At 40.3% G+C, this 20,768-nt stretch overlaps 1 protein-coding gene across 1 annotated transcript in view; it reads left to right on the top strand.

Moving 5' to 3' along the window:
* Positions 1-20,236, top strand: part of PTN (pleiotrophin) — a 68,808-nt gene extending 48,572 nt beyond the window's left edge. The window contains exons 2-5 of the mRNA XM_057374477.1: positions 3,758-3,867; positions 5,343-5,516; positions 6,402-6,563; positions 19,257-20,236. Of these exons, the coding sequence (XP_057230460.1) occupies positions 3,759-3,867; positions 5,343-5,516; positions 6,402-6,563; positions 19,257-19,309 (498 nt within the window). The 5' untranslated portion in view covers position 3,758 and the 3' untranslated portion in view covers positions 19,310-20,236. The remainder of the gene's footprint in view (positions 1-3,757; positions 3,868-5,342; positions 5,517-6,401; positions 6,564-19,256) is intronic.
* The last annotated feature ends 532 nt before the right edge of the window (positions 20,237-20,768 follow it).

Genomic DNA, 20,768 nt, shown 5'->3' with positions numbered 1-20,768 from the left:
TAAAACTTGTTATTTCATTGCTATTAGCAGCTTTTGGCAGGTCTTTAAATCAAAGGTTGAACAGAAACGTTTTCAAAAAGAATCTAATACAAAGGAAAACCATCACCTTTGAATTTTGAAAAAGTAAAATCAAAAARGAGAGAGTCATTTTCAGCAGAACATACTGTTTGCAGAAACAAGCTCAGTCTGACCAGTTTTTATCTTAATCTTTTTAACTGCCAACTGAAATATTTGCAAGAAAAGCTGAAGATTAGACTCAAATAATTTCCAGTAGGTGGAATTTTCTGTCCTTTCAAAAAAAAAAAAAAAAAAAGCCTACTGTTTCATGAATATACATATGGGGTGTTTGTCATTTTGTGAGAGCACCTTCCCTTGGTATTTATCATGTGCAGACCAGTTCAGTGGTTTTCTGTGGTTGTACTGGTTGCATCATATTTGAGGTGCTGGTGGAGTGTGAGGCCAGGTCTCCCTTTTTACAAAGTGATTTTTCACTTGGTGACATATCAGGRAGCAGCCTGGGTGCCTCTGCAGGGAGACAAAATCTCTCTGCAGATTTCTTGTTTGCATCAGACATTTGGGAAGTGTTTCGTCTCTAGGGAAGTCTCGAGCCTTAGGAAAACACTCTATATTAAGGATCTGTGGGGTTTTGTTTGTAGGGAATGTTTCAGACTCCAAAGCCTAACTATTTTCCCCATCTGTTTTGCTGAAAATAGTGTCAATTGAATTTGGATTTGAGTTCCTATCAATTTAATATAAGGCAGCTTCCCTAGTAACAGCAATCCATGAGTCCCAGTGACTGCCAGCAGCCTCTGGGGTGTGTGTGACCACATCCCAGCTCCCTGYTTTGTTTTAATAGGTGAGTTTTAATAATGATATAGACAGGGTTAAGGGGATAAAAAGGGTTTTATTATGGTATTTGGGATTTTAGGGGTACAATTTCATGGCAAAATGTACACACATGTATAGTATGGATGTAAGTTTTATAGATTTTACAATTTAATATATTTATTTAGGATTTTCTAATATAAAATTAAATGAATTAAGTAATGTTTATTTTAATGGATTTTTTTTTTTGGAATGAGCTTAGAGTTTAGTTTCTATAATATGTTTTTGATTGAAGGCTTCATTTAAGGCTGGAGTTTTAGTTTGAAGATAGTATAGGGTACACTGACTCTTTCTTGMAGACGTTTGGTTTTTTTGTTGAGTTGAATTTTTAAACTAAGCTGGAATGCTAGGCTACAGGAATTATAAGAATGTAGGTTAAGGGATGTAAGAGATATACAAAGTACAGAAATGTTTAAAAGGRTRTATAAAAAGGAAAGGTAAGAATCATCAGGCATCACCTGATTATGAAAGTTTTTGTATCTCCTTCTGCACGTGTTTCCATGAAAGCACTTTGTCCTTCACTGAAGGATTCTCATCAGTGGGTTGGAAGAGATGAAGTGAGAAGACAAATTGTAGTGAAAATGGGATGTTATGTGATCGGCAGTGTTACTGGTGGTGAAGCTTCCCCAAAGCAAAGGGGGACTGAGTGGGGAGTTTGATTTTTTTAGTAGGATAGTACCATGTTTGAATTGTAGAATGGAATTTGTGTTGGAAAGAACCTTAAGGATCGTTTAGTACCAAATGATGCCATGGGCAGGGACACCTTTCCCTATCCCAGGTTGCTCAGAGCTCCAGCCAGCCTGGCCTTGAGCACTTCCAGGGATGCGGCATCCACAGCTTCTTTGGGTAACCTGTTCCGGTGCCTCATCACCCTCACAGTGAAGAATTTCTTCCTGATATTTAATCTAACCCTACTCTGAGTTTCAATTCATTCCTCCTTGTTCTGTCAGTACATTCTCTTGTAAAAAGTCTCTCTGCCTCCTTCTCAGGAGATCCCTTCATGTACTGGAAAGCTGCAASTGGGTCACCCCAAAGCCTTCTCTTTTCCAGGCTGTACAAACAAAAGGCTTTCAGCCTTCCCTCATAGAAGAGGTGCTCATTTGATTAGGGAGAAGCAGTTTGAAGTAAGCTGGCTAAAAAGGCATGTTGCATATTTCGTTTCTAATTGCTTGTTTAATACATTTATTCATTGATCTGTTTTATTTATTTAATTAATTCTMTGTGAAACATGGAGCAGAAGAAAGGGAAAAACAAACCGAAGTTTCACTGGCAACTGACGTGCTCTGCTCTGGGCTCTGTTTGAGTTCTCTGGAAACAATGGTGGTCCTTTCTTCTCGGTGGGAAATGATACTTTCTTTTGAAGTAAATGAAACTTGTGGTAATGGCAGCTCTTTCAAACATTTGAATGCCAGCTCTCTTGCCATCTTCAAATTAACTTTTATTTCAACAYACCTATTAAGTCGTCTCATCTGGCTTATTCTAGAATGATATTAAAGCCAGATACTTAAAAGCYTCTGTGTTTGGGATTCCTCTCCTGTTTTCCTTGTCAGTTATAATTATGTTGCATTTGAACAAGAGGTTGCCAGCAGAGAATATGGAGGAGGGCCAAATTAAATTCCAAATATGTTTTTTCTTTGTTCATGTTGAGAAATATTTCTCCTCTAAGGTTGCTGTGCTCAGCAAATGAGATCAGGCTGCCATGAAACTCTCTGTAAATATCAATCTAGCTGAATTTTGAAGGCCATCTCAGTGGCACTGTTGGCACCTTCTCTTAAGGCTGTGTAACGTGAGCGTCATGGGTCCTGGTTTGAAGGAAAAAAATAAAAAATTAAAAAAAAAATAAAAAAAAAAATGGAGAAAGCTTCATTTCATCCAAGCAATCTCTAGTCCACTATCTTGGTACCTGGCTGCCTCCTGGAGAGATGTCTCTAGGAAAGGGGGAGGTTGTATATCTTTAATGTTATTATTTAAGGCCCTGTATTCTGATTAACAGTGCCAAAATGAGACAATGCAAATTATAGAAAGTAGAAGGGGAAGGCTCAGAATGACTTTTGGTGACTGGTTAGTGACTGATGCTTCACTCCCAAGCAAATGTTTTTAATTCCTCTTTTATATTTGAATGTTTGCTTCCCAAATCTAGCTTTTGGGTTCATTAGCATGCTGTGGACAGCCTCYAGCAGGGTGTGCAAGTCCTATCTCTGCCTGCTGTGCATTTCTAACAATTAGCTTAATTTATATTAGGAAAAGACACTAATTGGAAGGGAAGGAAGAAGTATGTAACAACATGCCAATGGCAAGATAATGCATCACATCTCACCTATAGAAGCTTTTGTGAAAGAAGCTCTTTTCAGATGTCAATTAAGCCTGTTAAGAGCTTGAACTCTTGCAAGGTGGATGGTAGAGCATTCCCTATTTTACAGGAATTGTTAAACTGAAATGTGAAGTGTATGATTTGCTTATTTTTACACAGCCAGAGGTCAAAAAAGAAGAGGGAAGTTCCAGACCTGTCAGGATCCTTGATTCTCTAGCAGGTTTCTTAAATAAGAGCGATAATTACAGAACTTCCCATGTCAAAACTCTTCCGATAACGTCAGTGATGTAGATCAGGGATTTGGTACACAGGCTGGAAAACAGTTAAAAATCTCTATATAGATCAGGGATTTGATACACAGGCTGGAAAACAGTTAAAAATCTCTGTATTCCCTCTGGAATGATGATAATTGCCCATTCTCGCAACAGCTAATTGCATTTGACCTGCTTGTGTCTTGTGGTCCTGAAGCAGAGCTTCCCAAAAATTCTTTAGTTGTGGAGTCCCACTTTTTACAGCCTAACTTTGGATTCTTTTTTTTYCCTTTCTGTTATTGATCTGCAGAATGCAACAGCAACAACAGCATCGTCGGGTGYTCACAGCTGCCCTCCTGGCACTTGTTTTCATTCTGGCAGCCGTGGGTACCACTGAGGCTGGCAAGAAAGAGAAGCCAGGTAAGGTCCAGCCTAATTCAGTTGATCCCCARGGCAGATTGCGTGTGTGTGGGAATGTCAAATGTGTCTGGTTTTGTTTGAAACTCGGGTTATTTGTTAATCTTTTGGCATCAGGGTGGGATCTGTGGCTGTGACACGTTGTTCTGTTTTAAACAGGGAAGCAGAAAGTGGTTTCCACGTCGAGTGGCAGCTTGACAGCCCCAGGGACTGCAGTCCTGGGTTTTTATCACACAGTGGGTATTGCAAAGCGGCTTAAAATGTGCTCTGTGAATGGTTTCATGCTTGACTTAGGGAGAAGCAAGCAGGAGCGATGAAAGAGCAGCCGTGTCACTCGCTCAGTGTCACGTGTGACAGTGCTACCCTGACGCTGTGTGATGTGGAAATCCTCTGACAAAGAGCTGCACTAACTCGCTGCTGCACTGACAGCCAGACTTGCTTTCTGTCATTGATGAACTCAGACCTCATTATAGGAGAAACGGGCCTGGGGTGGAAAATTCATGTCTGTCAAACTCAGTTTTGGCGTTTTTAAAAGAACCTTTTTTTTTTTTTTGTTTTTCTTAAGGTCTCATTATTTTCAGGCTGCTTGTACACCAAATAATATGAACTGGGAGTCTATCAGAATTAGTGTTCCCAGTAAAAGAAATAAAGAAAAGAAGCTTTCTAACCATTTTAGCTGTGTGGAAATATGCAAAAATGTTAGCATAAACATGTAAGACCTAGAAGAAAAATAATTTTATACATTTAAAGTTACTCATGATGTTTTAGGGGCTTAAGTAATTATGTTTGTGAACTCTTGGGTTTGTTAACATTGCTGTCTTTTCTCCTAAGACTTGGGTTTRAGGAGCTAAATAAAATCATGCCCCTTACTTTTGTCCCTGAGCAACAAACGCACCCGAATTAACAGCAATTTGGGTACACTTTTCCATGTAGCSCCTTTGCCTTTGAAGTTTTATTCATATTCTGATATAAAATGTGGCATAGTATAGCAAATCAAAAGTTTGCATCCCCCAGCTGTTCCCTGGAGGTGCTCAAATCCTGATATACMATGTCAGATGATACATTTCTGATTGTTTAGTGTAGAGTGCTCCAGCTGGAACTGAGAATATTTACATACCACCAACTACTGGTGACAAAGGAGTGTCCTTTCCGAGTGAGCCCCCCTGCATGTCATGGCCAGTGATTCCTRTGGGTTTTTAGGTGATTCCCCATTCTGAAGATGAGAATCCACTGGAGAATACAACTGCCAACATGGCAGTGGGACTGAGTTTGAATGATCATCCTGCTTTGGGCTCAAAGAGGCTGACCTGTCTCTGCAGAATTGTGAAGAGGATGTCAGACTTTTTGTTTTTAAGTCAGTTGTGTTACRAATGCCTGCCTTATTCACCTTTTCAGGTGCTGTGACTTTGGGTAAATTTAGGGAACTTCTCCCCAGGCTCTGGGTACTGACTGCTTCTCGGTTCCTTGTTTTCCTGCAGAGAAAAAGGCCAAGAAGTCTGACTGTGGGGAATGGCAGTGGAGTGTCTGTGTGCCCACCAACGGCGACTGTGGCCTGGGGACACGCGAGGGCACTCGCACCGGAGCYGAGTGCAAGCAAACCACCAAGACTCAGAAGTGTAAGATTCCCTGCAACTGGAAGAAGCAATTTGGAGGTCAGCACCGCTCTCTTAAAAAATTTACTTTGGTTTTTATTTAAAGTATGTAGCAGGAAGTCTGTATTTTCTGCTTAGTTCTGTAGTTGTCTTGGTGAAGGGCTTGGTGCTGTATTTCAGGTTCATCAGAGCTGGACCATGCAGGGCAGCAGAAGGCARCTCCTCAGAGCTCCTCCTCGGTCCTTACAACCTACTTATCATAAACTCAGCCTCCCAGCATCCTGAAATCTGCTCTCTGTGGTGTTCAGCCCTGTGGGTTTCAGACCAGTGGATTTCATTTTTATCATTCAGTTCATGCGTAACAGTTCAGGAAAATACATCAGATCTGTCCTGGACAAGATGTCTGTTCAAAACTCAAAYTTGATTACTCTTGCAAACTTGGCTTTTTTTTCTACGGCTTGCATTTTTCTACAGCTTTCATGATTTTAAAATTATTGTGACCTTACCAACAAAATCAGTGCTGCAGTTTCAGACTTGAGAAGTTTATAATTGCACATACATTCTTGAAACAATTCACCCTTATTTGGTAACCTCTGGCATCACACAAGTGGAGGAACAGCCATATAGAATGTGAATGATTTTTCCCACTGCTGTTGTTTCTTTCTTTATTCTTTTTTTTTCTAATTGTTTCTTGCTTATATTCATAGTTGAATTTTCTTTGTCATGTAAAGAAATTTTGTCATGTAAAGTTGCACTATGCATGCAAAAACAGGATTAAATTTTAAAACTTGGSGGAGGGAGTAGACTGCAGTTACCAATACCAATAATCTTTAAAGTTTTCTTGGGATTCTTTTCCTCAGTTGCACATCTTTTTTGTCTATRAGCAACAACTGCCTTTGAAATCCTATTGCATTTTAAATTTTGCCTTTTATTTCCTTGCTGCAGCGGAGTGCAAATACCAGTTCCAGGCTTGGGGAGAATGTGACTTGAACACKGCCTTGAAGACTCGGACCGGGAACCTGAAGAGAGCCCTTCACAACGCTGACTGCCAGAAGACTGTCACAATCTCAAAGCCCTGTGGGAAGCTTACCAAACCCAAACCTCAAGGTAAATTCCATTTGCTGAAAGCTGCACAGTAGTTCATTTTAAATCACTGGGTTTGAGATGTCCTGCTTTAGTTGTACAGGATATTGCATTTTTGTGCCTTTCCTCAGTTCTGGCTGCTCCTGTCTCTCAGTGCTCAAGCAGGGAATATTCCTGAGCTTGGATAGTCAAGGCTGGCTCACACTTGAAAAGTAAGCTGGAGGTTAGAGCTCCAATTTTAACTTTAGACCACCTGCACTATTACCAGTTTGCCTACACAATTGGACTGCCAGAGTAAAGGTTCTTTTCATAATTCACTTGTTGAATGGAACAGAAAAGTAATAGCATGAAAAAGTATCCCTYGATAAAGACATCTTTTGTATAGGTTTTGTTTGGCATTGAATAATGACTAGTTAAAAAATGGACCTCTTTCCTTCTGGACAGGTAGCATTGAAAGGATATTCTACTCACTGCACACTGAAATATTGTGCACCCTTGGGGTTGTTAATTCTTTATTCAAACATWGCAGGAAGGATGGTACAGAATGTATATGTCTTATTTAAATATGACTGACAGTATAATTCCTAGTCCACAGAAAGAGATATGCCCTGCATTTCTGTTTCCAGGTGGCCCTTAGAAAAACTTGTTTTCTTTCTAATCATTAAAGCMTTTTAATGTCCTCTTTTGGTGGAGTAGCAGGTGTTATGTGTATAGGATGATTTATAGTGGGAGCTAAAGCTGTGAGATCTTGTTTGCTACACAAAAGTAATGTGTTTTAAGTAGATTATAAAAGCCATGCTACCCTGGCATTTGTTTMCTTAAAACCAGCAGGCTTTGACACATTCCAGGCTCTGAATACTTGGATAATAATACAAACAAAYGTGATTAGGTGTGACAGGTGCACCTGGGGCAAGCAATTTTCAAATTGTGGGAGGAGTCCCTGAAGGTGGCCTGCTCTGCTTGTGCCACCAGAGAGGTTTCAGGCACTTTGTGTGTGTTTGTGTGCATCCCTCTGCCTTGCACTCAGCGTGGCTGTGGCTGGTTTTWCTTGTACACCATCCCTGGGGTTTCCCAATGAGTCTAGAACCTGTCCAGACAGTGACAGGCTGTGAAGCAGCAAAGTCACAGCTGGATTTTCAGAGGCCACCTGAATTGGTTGAGTTGGCAATGGTGAACATTATTTAGGGATTGAAGTGATTGAGTCGGGAGGCTTTGAGATGTGTGATTCATTGTGCAGCATTTTTCGGGTGGAAGGACTTTTTTTTAATGTTTTCAGGGTTTGGGTTGTTTTACTGTTTTTTGGTGGTTTTTTTTTTTTTTTTTTATTTTCGGGTGGAAGGACTTTTTTTAATGTTTTTTTTGATGTGGGTTATTTTTGAGTTGGTGTTTTTTTCTTTTTTTTACTAAGTTCCTATGCCTAAGTAGCATTTGGGAGTTTACTGAATGAAGCTTCGTATTGTGCTGCCAGAAGGCCTTGTCCTGCTTCCACTGGGTGATTTATCTATATTCTATCAATGTCACAACAGGGAGAGGGAGACAAAGCAGAGCATTGCTGCAGCATTGTTTGGTGAGAGCCGTGCTCCTGGGTGGTACAGGCTCATTTTCAAGGTATAATTTTAAAGGCAGAGCCTGAGAAATGGCTGGATTGGAGTCAAACTCTACCTGATCCTGGATTTTAGGAGTGAATTGTAACTGAGACAAACTTGGAATGGGACTGGCTGCAGCAAACAGTTGTGGGGTTTGGTTAAAGTAGGAAACCTGACTTCATTTGAAGGAATGCAAAAAAAAAAAAATAGGTACAAATGTGGGCTTTTAATCATCATAACTGTGKGTACTCCTGATCCTGATCATAACTCCTGATCCATGCTAGAAATCTCACGGCATCTTCCTGCACGCCACCTGCTCTCTCATCTGCTGCTGGCACGGGGGTCCCACACTCCCAGCCTGAGCCCATATTGCAATTCTGGGGGTGTAACAATGCTGGACACTGGGCTGGCACCAGCAGGAAGAACTGCAGGAAGAAATTAGGTCAGGCAGATCGGTGCCGTGTGAGAAGCGTTGCCCCACTGAACTTTATTTCTGAGTTAAAAATCAGAGCACTGCCGTGTTGGCTGGAATGGGAGTATTTGTTTTCTTCCTGAAGTGAAGGAAATAACAGGTTGGAGGAAAGTCCTCACCCACAGCTACAGCTAGATAAAGGGAAAAGAATTAAACTGCATTCAGTCTGTAGCTGAATATTAATGTATTTCCTTCTMTGGAGATGAGAAGAATGGAATTATGGCCTGAGCACTTCAAATGGTCTACGGTTATATGTTAGGCTCCTGACTTAAGTATTTCTTTGACCAAGACAGATAAGAATTTATCCACAATAAGAGTACTTACTACTGGACTTACCCAAATTCCTTTTATTATTGCAAAAGGTTTTTTTTTATTGAGATTTTTTTATGGATTGTAAACAGTATTCTAAAYATGTCCTCTACAGATCTGTGTTTAAAGCAGAAAACATCATTGTAATATTTACCTTTATTGTTCATTAGAGCCACTAAATTAGCTAAATACAATYTTAATTTTGATCACTGCTTACCTGGGAAGCATCTGAGACCTTCAAAATTCTCCCTGATTTGAAAAAAAAAAAAGATAAATGTCATTATTTAAGAACCCCAGAAATTGTGTGGGTGTGATAGGCAATGTTTTTTCAAACCTTGACCAATGGACACAACCACTGTTGTGCATTAGCTTTCACCTGACATATTTCCTTCGTGTGATATGGTGTCTGAAGTTCCTCCTCACCTCCTCTGCTCTTTGAGAAAAATCCAAATAGATTGATCATAAGTGTAGATACTGCTCTGCTGTTGCTTATCCACCTTTGCAGCTCAGGAACATATGGCAGCTTTGCTGATAGGAGGAGTCTCTCTCCTCTCACTTAATCTAAGAAATGGCTGCTGTTCATGGGAGTTGGATCTATTCCCAGCAGAAAGGAAAATTATACCTAAAAAAAAAAACCCATAAATTTTGCAGATTTGTTGATAAAAGAATAGTTTGGTTTTCCAGGAATTTCTATGATCTCTGGCAAACCTTGTGCTAAGTTAAAGCAGGAGATATTAATAAACTTTTGGAATCAATGTCTTCTTCATAAACTGGAGTCCAAGTGCTCTTATGGATTTGTTTTATAGCTAGTAAGCATTCATGGAAAAGCCTTAAAATCTTTAAGCACTCATCATTATTTTGGAAACTAAAAAAATAAATATTTTCTTAGCAACTGCTCTGTGTCAGTACTTTTTACTTCTAAGCAGCTGTCTTATGGATTATAGTCTATGACTATATTTAAGGGTGAGAGCAGATGATGAACCAGGAATTTCAATTTTTTCTGGCTTCCTGACAAGTTCTTTTCTCCATAGCTTTGCTCACACTTTCACAGACTGGAAGACAGCAGCTTGGTGCTGGGCTGCTGGGCCAAAGTGTAGGTAACACAGGATGAAAAACATCTTTCTTTCTTGAATATTGTGCATTTTAGGCAGAGATTGTCAGCAACGTGGCAGCGATGTCCCAGGCACCGCGGTTTGTTGTGTATTTAGTACACAAACGAGGTCACCAAATCTGGAAGGGATGAAAGGATAATTTGGAGCACAAAATCCCAGTGGAGGCAGCCACCTCTCCTCCAGCACACACAATTGCATGTTCTAATCAGCCTCTGGGAGGTTGGGGATGCTCGAGGTCTGCACTGTCCTGACGGATGTGACAGCCTGGGGTGCTTCTGGTGAGTGGCTGCTGGTGTGGGCAGCCCAACATCCTCCATCTGGCCCACCTCACACTCACCCAAACCTGATAGATGGATGGTTGTTCAGCTTCCAGCCAGAGAGTAGAAGAATGGGGTATTGTCAGGGTTCAGGAAACATTTTGCTTTAACTGCTTAGAGAGGAGGGATTTATTTTCATTGAGCTGGGTTACTGGACAGGCTTTATTTCTTTTTACATTCTTTCTGTCACCCTCATTCTTTCTCTCYCCATCACTGTTGTACTTTCAGATATTTACTTTTCTGATTAAGATAAAATTAAATAGAATAAGCAGTTTGTCTGACCTTTCTGCAACATACTCTTCATTTTTTTTTTTAATTATGCTCCGTTCTGATAACTTTTTCACCTATCTGTATTTAATTCTTTTTAATAAATCTCCCTACCCAAATCTTTTTGTCATGGCTCAGCTCAGTCCTTGCCATGTGCTAGGAAAACCACGTGCTAAGGTAGGCAAACATTACCACTGCTTACCCCACTGTTGTCTTTAGTAACTGGGGTGCTGACCAAAGATCACATCCTCCAATGTTCATTGTTTGGAAAGATTTCCCACATGAAAGGCAAAACCCAACTGAGTTGTTAATGGCTGCAATCTCTTTTGTATAATTCAGATCAGGTTTAGCATTTGGGAGCATAGCAAGGTGTCAGTTCCCTGTGTTTGGCACAGTGTGCTTGTTCCTGCAGTGGAGGAAAGACTGCTGTACTTTTAATAATATCATATAATTTGAAGAGTTTTTCTTCAGAGTCGAGTGAAGTGTAAATAATCTGTCCTACCTTGTTCCTTTTATCTATATATCTTTACAGGCAGCAATTAGCTAATCCTGCTATCACTCCTTGGAGCTCAGGAAGCCTAATTAAAAGAAAAGTAGTAACTGAAAGTCAGAAAGGCTAAATGATTTTCCAGATTGGCTAAGTATCAGTGGCAGCCCAGGCATGYAGCTAGTAGCTGCTGGTCCCTTTTATCAAGCTCTGCAAACAAAATTATCAGAATGTGACAATTGATTTCAAGGTGAGTGTCTGAACGGCAGTTTTTAATTAAGGTCTTTGGTTTTGACRTTGGTAATCTCAGTGGACTCCCATCAGCGTTAAACACCATTTTACCTTGGGTCTTCTTAGGAAGGTTTGGTGTCAAATCAYGGAGTTGGGCTTGTGTTAATGAGCAGGTATATCTTGGTCTGTACTTTGGTGGCAGGAACAGAAAATAACCTGTGTTTTTTGAGCACCCCAGTGGCAGATTCATACCTGCAGAGAGAACATCACACTTGCAGAGTGCTGCCAGAACATGCTGACCAGCTTTAGCAGSACTTTGCTGCTCCTTGCAAGGAGCTGACAGTGGTGACTTGCTCTCCTGTGCTATTTCTTGCTCAAACTGGGTKCTGCACTGATGAAACTGGACCACTTTCTTTTGGACAAGTTGCTTTTTCTGGGGTGCCCTCCCTCAACTTTTGCCTTTGTGCAACAGCACAAAGAGCAGCTGGAGGGGACACAGTGAGAGGAAATGACTTGTTAGGGCTGAGATGTTCTTTTGTTTGAGAGATGCTGGTGTCTCCTGTTTTGGCCCYGCAGTCATGCTGTACCTCCCTCTGTAGGTTTTAGAATTCCCCATCTGTAATGTAACTCATTAGTCGTGCAGGCATGCAGCTAGTRTAATAATTAGTCTTAGAGGAGGCAGAATAATAGAATCTGCTCCAACTAATTAGTTATAAAAATGTGGGATTTTCTCATATTAGGAAACAGCTGTGATAGTTAAAGAAAAACCCGAAAGGCAAAACTGGGAGGTTTTTTCTCTCATTCTAAAGGGTGAGACAGGTTTGTTGAAGAATGGCCCTGGCACTGACCAGGAGCCTGTAGTGAAAAACAGTGATCTGAGCTCTGTGGGACAGCACACTGCAAGTGCCTGCCCAGTGGGAACAGCATAGCTGGCTGTTATTATTGTTGCTATCATCATGATTATTTGTATTGCATGAGTGCCCAGAGGCCCCAGCTGAAAAAGGGTGCCATTGTACTGAGCACTGCATAAACACTGTGAGAAGCAGCTTTTGCCATGAATAATTTATGCTTTATGGCGCTGGGAAATGTGAAAACCAAGAGGAGGAACAGTGGTGCAGAGGGGTGAGGCTGGGCACTAAATGCTTGGCTGTGTTTCCCAGTGCCCCGTGCTGGTCTGAGGACAAGGCTTCTGTTTCAAGATGAAGTAAAACTCACAAAACTTTAAGCTTTGAGACGTGTCTGTCATTTGGCTCCTTGCTGCCATATCAGGAGGAAATACAATTTTTCTCAAATTCAGTGGGAATGAGGATAAGCCATATAAAACAAAACACAGTGGTGCTTACAGTGTGGACCAGCCTCAAGCTGCTTATAAACTGCCAATACAGCCCAAAGCTAATAAAGTTTGCATGCCTTTTAATTTATTTTTTTTTTCTGCTTCAATTTCCTGATGTTTCTTGGAGGCTTTGCATTGTAGTTTCCCTTGAGACTGCTTTTGTACCTTTGAAAAATTAAACTGTTTGGGTAAATGATTTGAACGCATTGTCAGATCATAGCATAATATCAATTTGATTGACACAACCCTAATTCCAGGGAGAAGGAAATGCAGGTAGGAGAGGAAGAAAAGAAATACTTTTCGAAATGAAATATTTTTCAAATTTCAGTTGTTCTGCAGCTTTTATGGGGTGCTTTTGAAATGAAAAACATTGGGATGTTTCATGGAAACCTAAATTTCCATGTTTTCCTGACCTCCTGGTTTGTATTTCAGATTTTTTTTTTTTCTGTGCTGGCTCAAAAGATGAAGAACTGGATTTGGCAAATTCTCATTTAACCCTGTTTTACCTGCAGGAATTTCTTTTAGGGTTTAATGCAGRCTTTTGTGGGTGAAAGCTAAAATAGCCTTGTGTGTGTCAATTCTGCTAGGTGCTAATTGTCTCACTTTCCTGGCTTGCAAGAGCAGCCCAGCCTCCCTGGTAGTAGTCAGTGCCCTTGAGCCATGAAAATGCCTTAAGCCATGGGATTTGCTGTGATAAAAGGTGTGCCATCAGCAAATGTTTACCCTCATCACTRTTCCCAGCCCAGACACACAGAGAAAGCCCTGTTGCTTCCCTTCTCTTTTCCTTTTCTATTTTTTCACTTCCTCTCCTTTAAAGCAATTTTGTCCCCCTTTCCCTTCTTTATCCCTCCATCTCATTTTCCACACTGCCATSTCTCTATCTCTCTCTCTATCTGTGCTCACTGCAAAACTTTTGCAATGTGGAGAACTGATCAAAGCCAGCCCYGTGCCCCAAGGGCAGAGCTCATCTGGGGCAGATGCAGAAAGCACAGCTGGGAAGGGCAYGTGCCTGGCTCTCTAATTGAAAAAWATAGGTTCTCTAGTCACATTATATCACAAATAACTTCCCTCTAAATAACACTTTGTATATTATCTATATATTTATGTAGTTACATATASTAGAGATCTCAGTTTGATAAGTGTGATATTTTTGCTGTATAGATATATGCTAAAGATATATTAATAAATAACTGGAGGATTATTAATGCTTTCTGTTCTCAGCAGTTTCCTGCAGACATGGGAATGCACAGAGTAAACCCCCAATGTGTCAGCCTGTGCCTGCACCTGTCTCTTTGGCATTAAGAGAGGGATCTTGTGTACAGCATAGACAGAGAGGGGGCTGAAGAGCCAGCTGGGACTGTGTCCCTCTTGTGCTGAGCACAGAACGTGATGAAGGGCAGTGACAAAGTCCATACCCTRCAGAAACAGGGGACAAATGTACCCCAGGCAGATGAGAAGAATTCAGCCAAAGAGCAAAGTGAAATAATTCTGGATATCAGCTAACCAAATCCCCTTTAGCAGACTCCAGTTGCAAAGCAGCCTTGGTTTGAAATGTTTATCCATTACAATCTTCTGAATACTTACTATTAAGATCTAACATCTGAAGAGCTAAGATAGATGTAAAGAAAATAAGATGAAACTTTGATGTCCTTTCTCTTTGGGCAGTTAGGCCATCTAGAAAAATTGAAAAATGAATCTATCTTTCTGGCCTTTTGTGTGCCTGTGTGTGCATAGGCAATTCTGATTTTTTTTCTCTCTCTTTTTTATTTGAAGGAAGCAAATCATCAAAGCAAAACCTTTCTGATTAAAATCCTTGGTTTCAGTGAATTATCTCTTAAATAAAAGCTCCCTGTAATCCCTGACTAGTTTAAGTAAGGATGTTAAAGGAAAGGTTTTAAAGGTCTTAAATCTGGATGTCACATTCAAGAAATGGCTTCTGACTGCCTAAGATCTCAGAGTTCTGTGGCTCATTTTAGAACAAATTGGATTATTTTCCCCCTGCATTTATTTCTTCTCACAATTCCAATGAGGATGAAAATTATTGACACATTTTCTGTGAGTCGTGACTCCACTCCTTTGTCAGATTTGTTAGTGCTTTGATTTTGTTACAGGCATAAATCTGGTTTTTCCCCATTCATAACACACTTTGCAGCATGGCTTTCTGACTTACATGGGGCAGCTGCACCCTCTAGATTAAATCAAGTCCATYTTGTGTTCAGCTGGGAGCAAATAGAAGTCTTTCCAAAACAAAACTTCAGCAAAGTGAGAAGATGAAATTGAGAAACACAGATAACTAGAGAAAGCTGTCAAAGAGCACAGGCTAAAATACAGGGGATATAATCAATTGTAATCTGTTAATGAAGTAAAAGTCACATCAAGATCATTGATTGATTGGAGAGGTGCCTTCTGCTGCTGTTCAGCTGGTGGATTATTGCTTTTTTYCCCCCATCCTGTAGAACTGTGTTTCTCAAAGAGGTCTTACAGGATTCATTATGGAACAAAGTTGCTATCATAATATAGTTTTTTTTCCTTCTTTAATCATTTTGAGTACATAAAAAAAGGAAAATAGGAGGAAAAGGATTTAGTCATGAAAAGTTCTCTTTCTCCACAAGAAAAATACCATGTTTAAAGGATCTTCAGAAATCCAGGGATTTGTTTTTACAGTCATGGAGATAATAYAGATAATTATAGATAATATAGATATAGTTTCGGTTCCTAGACAGGAGTGTGAATCTCTTTAGGGTGAGATTTTTTTTGGTCAAGGTATGAAATCCTTGATTTTACCAAAGTTAAGATTTTCCATTCTGCAGGGATTGACATTTCATCCCCAAAATTCAGAAGSTCCCTCCCATAKCAACCTGGTGCTTTAGAAAATYTSCTCCAATGAGAGGTAGAGAGGCCTTTCTAAAACATGTTTCTTCTCTGAGTTAGTAGGACTGAGTGCTAGGTCCTGGGAAAATTGTATCCTGAACATCTGATGTGGATTCTTTTTGCTCYAACCTTCCATCAGAACAGCTTTTGCTATTTTGAACAATTTATGTTGCTCTTGGGGATGCTGCTTGACTTTCATACAGGAGTTCAGCAGTGCCATGAGTTAATTGCTGCCTCCTTTTCAACAAATGAAAAGAAATACCTGCAAATCTTGGCTTACAAAGCTTGGCTTCCATTTAAATGTAATTACCTCCCTTTTGCGCCTTATACATTAAGGGAGGCTTCAAACGGTGTGTGGATCCTATTCAGCTAAATTACTTTCATTTGCTGCTTGCATAGTAAGGATGAGGCTCTGGAATAAAGATGATTGTTTAAAGAAGGCTGCTGCAATCCCAAATTGCATAGAGAAAGTTCTGTTAATCGAATTAACTTCTGTTAATCAAATTAACTTATTTACTTGGTAAGACCCTGACTGGAATTTTTGTTATGGGCCTACAGATGTGGGTCCGGTGCTAATCCATGACCACAGAGTTTTTAACCCTGARTGATTCTAAGGCTTGCAACAATTCCAACATGGTTATTCTGGTGATGAATGATCTGGTGATGATGAGATWCTTCAGTATCTCTGTGTACTGTGTCTGTACATTGRCACAGCTTGCTCCTGCAGGGTGTTSGTTATCCAAACTTTTACCAAAGTTAAAATTTTCTGTTCTGCAGGGATTTACATTTTATCCCCAAAATTCAGAAGCTCCCTGCCATAGTAACCTGGTGCTTTGGAAAATCTGCTCCAATGAGAAGTAGAGAGGCCTTTATAAAACATGCCTTTCTCTAATCTTAGTAGGACTGAGTGAGGACAATAAAGGCCTGAATGATACAAATGCAAAGAGYGGGTCTGAGTAATGAGAAAACATGAGCAAAATGCATCTTAAAGCAATTTTGTACATTATTAGCCATGGACTTACCACAGTCTTCAGCCTGATAATAATCAAAACAGGTAGAGTTTAGCTGTGAACAGACTTGTGCATGAACGTATGATCATCAGCATTTTCATGGGTCAGCACATGGGTATGGGTGTCTGTGATAGGAATTCAGAAAAAGAGGCTAAGAGATGGGAAATATTTGAACAGGTTGTTTTAATTTTCTTTTTAAAAATATTCTCCCAATTCTGTGAACGCATGTCATTTCATGGAACAAATACAGATTACCTGCATCAATGCAGWTTACCTGTCTGAAAGCTGAAGCTGTGTTGGTGCGAGTGCCTTTAATGAGGGAGGGAGGAATTACAACTGGCCCTTGACAGTTCTACTCTGCTAAGGCRCAAAGCTGGGTCACTTGTCTCTGTAGGTAGATGGTTTGGTGGTTTGGATGATGTGTAAATTATCACAAGGCAGAAAACGGGGAAGAATTGTGAAAGGGAGAGATGCAGACCCACAGAGATTGATGGATAAACAGTGGGTWGGCTGGAATCTCAGGTGCAGTGAGGATGAGGACCTGATGCATTCACGTGACTCCAGACCCAAGTTTTGTCCTGGTGGTGACCTCATTGCTGCCATAAGCTACACAAACTCTTCAGCAGAGTCCTGACARCATTTATGTGCCTCCTTTGCTCTTAGTCAATTTGGTTGAGGTCTGCACTGGGCCCTTCTGCTTGTGCTGGGTCTAAATAAATTTCTCCGATTCCAGTGTCTGACTGATAAAATGCCACTGTTTCTTTCAGAGAATGTGGTGTTGTGTGGGGAATAAGAAGTGTGAAGGAGAGTGCAATCAATACAGAATCCAGGAGGGTCGGTGCTATAGAGAGGCAAAATTAAAGGAAGGGAGGATGTTGGTAAAAGAAGTTGCAGAGGAGGGTGCAGGGAATTTGCAGGGGGGGAAAAACTTTAGCTAAAAGCAAATTAGATATTTGAGAAATTCAGTCAGATACTGACTGAATGAAAAAGGACTTTTTTGAATGACAGGTAATGAAATARTGTCAGATTCTGTGACTAGCTCCAGACTGCAGACATACAGACAACCCATGCAAGCACACACACAGACACGTGCGAAGGCAGGGGGGGAAGATAATTCAATTTCAAATGAAAACCAATTACTTTTTTTAAATTGTTATTCCTTTGAAAGGGATGCAAAAATTTTAAGGGAAAGAGATTTTAGAGCAGATTGTGTAACTAAACAAGTGTTTTATTTGCTTTCACTAAAGGATTATTGGAAACAAATTTTTTCTTGTTACAATAGGTGAAGAAAAAAAATGTTGGTTTGAAGCCAACAGGAAAAGCAACCAGCAGAGGAATGTGATAGCCTAAGTTTGCCTTCTGCTGGAGGTACCTGGCCCTATCCACACCTGAAAGATGTTAGTGTAGTTGCCCTGGTTTTAATAAGTTTGGTTTTCAGAAACTTGGTTTTAAGTTCTGTTTTTTACCAGAACTGGTGGTTCCTAGGCTGACTGTGTTACGTAAATGGGTCAGAGGGAAAAGTATCATGTTCACAAAGACTAGCACTAAGTGCTTGTCTCCTCATTCAAGGTGATACTGGTTATTTAACCAGAGGCAGTGCTCAAGATTGGCAGRGTTCAAGAAGTGCTTGGCTGGCACTCTCAGGCTGATGGTGTGATTTTTGGAGTGATCCTGTGCRGGGCCAGGAGGTGGRCTCAGTGATCCCTGTGGGTTYTTTCCAKCCMAGCATAGTCYGTGATCCTRTGATGGTTTTGCTTGGTTTGRCTGATGAAATCGGGGTTAAGGCACACCTAGGTCTGTTGCTCGCTGTTTTGGTTTCAGGGATCTTCACAGCAGCTCTGTTTCCATCTCTCTGTGCTATTTGTTGTGTTGTTTTGTGCTGGTATCAGTAACCCTTGTACCCACTGAGAGCTGTTCTTTTCCCCATCACAAAGTGACATGTGACACCAGAGCACCTAATCCTCTTAATTTTTTTTTCCTCATAATTTTGTGGGTCCCTGTGTGAATTTCCTTTTCCTKTAGGATACCACGCTGCCATACAGCACAGTGAAAAGTACTGCAGGTAGTCTAATACATAAATTTGCACTTGCACCTTCCCATTGTCCCCTTATTTACCCCAAATTACTGAGGGAARCAGGTGGCCCTTAGTCCTTGGCTCATCCCAGCAGCTCCAGTGGCTCCAGCCGAGCTGCCATCCCCAGTGCTCATAGGTGTCTGTCCCAGGGGCAGGGGGAAGGGCTGGCACTGCAGGGGCTGCAGGAACAAGAGAGCTTTCTCCCYGTGCTCTGGAGCTGCTGGCACACTCAGAGAATGCCAAGGGCTCACAATGAGGCAGAAAGGAAGCAGAGGAAGGGTCTGTGTGTAGCTAGTGTGTGCAGTGCTTTCTTCCATCTCTCCGCTGAGCCCTGACCTGGTTTCTCCAGGAGATGCCTGCTGTTTTCTTATTTTCCAAGCAAGTTCCTGAGACAATGCTTTGCATGCCAAGCAGGGTCAGCCACTCAGATAGGGAGAGCTCTCAACAGAACATGCAACTCCCTTCCTATCCCCTCTACTGCCTCAGCCTTTCCTGTTATTTTTCTTTTCCTTCTCTTTCCCCTTCTTTTGTTCAAAATGAGGAGACAATTCGTATGTGCATGGAGGGAAAAAAAAAGGGTGTTAAATTAAATTTATTGCAGCACCTCCTAGACACTGATTTTTTATCATTGTTGTTATGTCTTGACAGAATCCAAGAAGAAGAAAAAGGAAGGCAAGAAGCAAGAGAAGATGCTGGATTAATGGAGACAACTTGGGCAATGTGAGAAAGGGACATCAGCAAACATGATCAGTTAACAGTTTCATTTATACCTAGGCATTTTATCCTAAAATTATTTATAGCTTAATGGTACCAATAGAAGGAAAAAAGCAAACACAGAAAAAAAAAAATCTTTTTTTTTTTTATTACTATAGTATCTTTAATGTATAAACCTAACAACAATTTTTAGAGGCCTGTAATAAAGGACTCCAAACTCATTTAGATAATTATGTCTATTGCATATTGAACCATGTAGAGGTTTTCAAATTTTTTTTTCTCAAGTCTTGCCATAGGTCTCAATCTGGTAATTAGCCCATGCAAGCAGAACCTGAGCCTGTGTGGAGCTCTGCTGAAGCCAGTGGTACCCTGTGTGAACACAGCACTCTGGCTGGATGCATTTTATATTTGAGATTGGGGCCTTATATCTGAAAAATTGAGGCTTGTTTCTTAATTTCTGATTTCATCTGCATAACTGCATGAAATTGTTTGTTTAAGGAAAGGAGGAGGGCATTTTGTTGGGYATTTACAAGTATGGGATTTTCTTGGATGTGTGTTGAATGTTCATTCTAAAATGTCACCATCTGCAGGTGAAAACCAGTAACACTCCTTTCCTTAAGCATGTTTTGAATGTTGGCAGTAAACATAAAATCTTCCAACAATCGGACATAAAAGAGTCCTAATTTTTCATGATTCTCTAGCAATGATTTTTTGAAGTGGAACGATGACAAAACTTTCCACTTTTCAGCATACCAGTGTTGGTGGATGGCAGTGTGCTCCATTTTACCTATAAAAGCTGAAAGATACTGTATTTTATTTGTTCATTTTGACAGGAGAGAAAAAATCTTTTTCATAAAATATCTGTTTGAAATATTTGTGATTCTGCCTGACCCAGATCCCTTTTGTATCAGTGGCAATATCAGTATCAGTTGATTTTAATTATAGCTGGTTAAAAAATGGTATGTCTGGTGGAAATAGGAGGAGAGATCTCTTTGGAAACCACCAGAGGTAGTTCATATTTTTGACCAAAAAAAGAACAATTTGTGGGACCTGAAACCAATACGAATRAAATTGATTTTGGTTTATCTTTTAGTAAAACAGCAGGGAAATATAAAACCAGTACCTTTTGCTTTCTTCCATTTTTATATAAGCAAAAAGACCCTGGAAAAAGCTCGGTCAACATAAAAATAGATGTGATTATTTTATTTTTTTTTTAATATAGTCTGCAGGGAAAAAAGAAAAGAAAAATTATAACAGGCTGTTTTTCAGCTTGCTTGATTTTACCTAATTTAAAAGATTCTGAGTCCTGAGAGAAGTCACAAAGTAGAAAAAAGATCTGACAAATGGCTGGACTGTCTGTCTCAYRGTAAAAAGGGTTGTTTAACAAGCTRMCAACAAGCAGACCAAAATTTTTAGAGGAAACATAAGGGATTTCAGTGGCCAAAT

The sequence above is a fragment of the Malurus melanocephalus genome, unplaced genomic scaffold (genome assembly GCF_030028575.1).
Source record: "Malurus melanocephalus ecotype Western Australia unplaced genomic scaffold, MMel_1.1 scaffold_226, whole genome shotgun sequence".
Lineage (NCBI taxonomy): Eukaryota > Metazoa > Chordata > Aves > Passeriformes > Maluridae > Malurus > Malurus melanocephalus.
The sequence above is the reverse complement of the archived record's forward strand: the minus strand, read 5'-3'. Positions and strand labels throughout refer to the sequence as shown.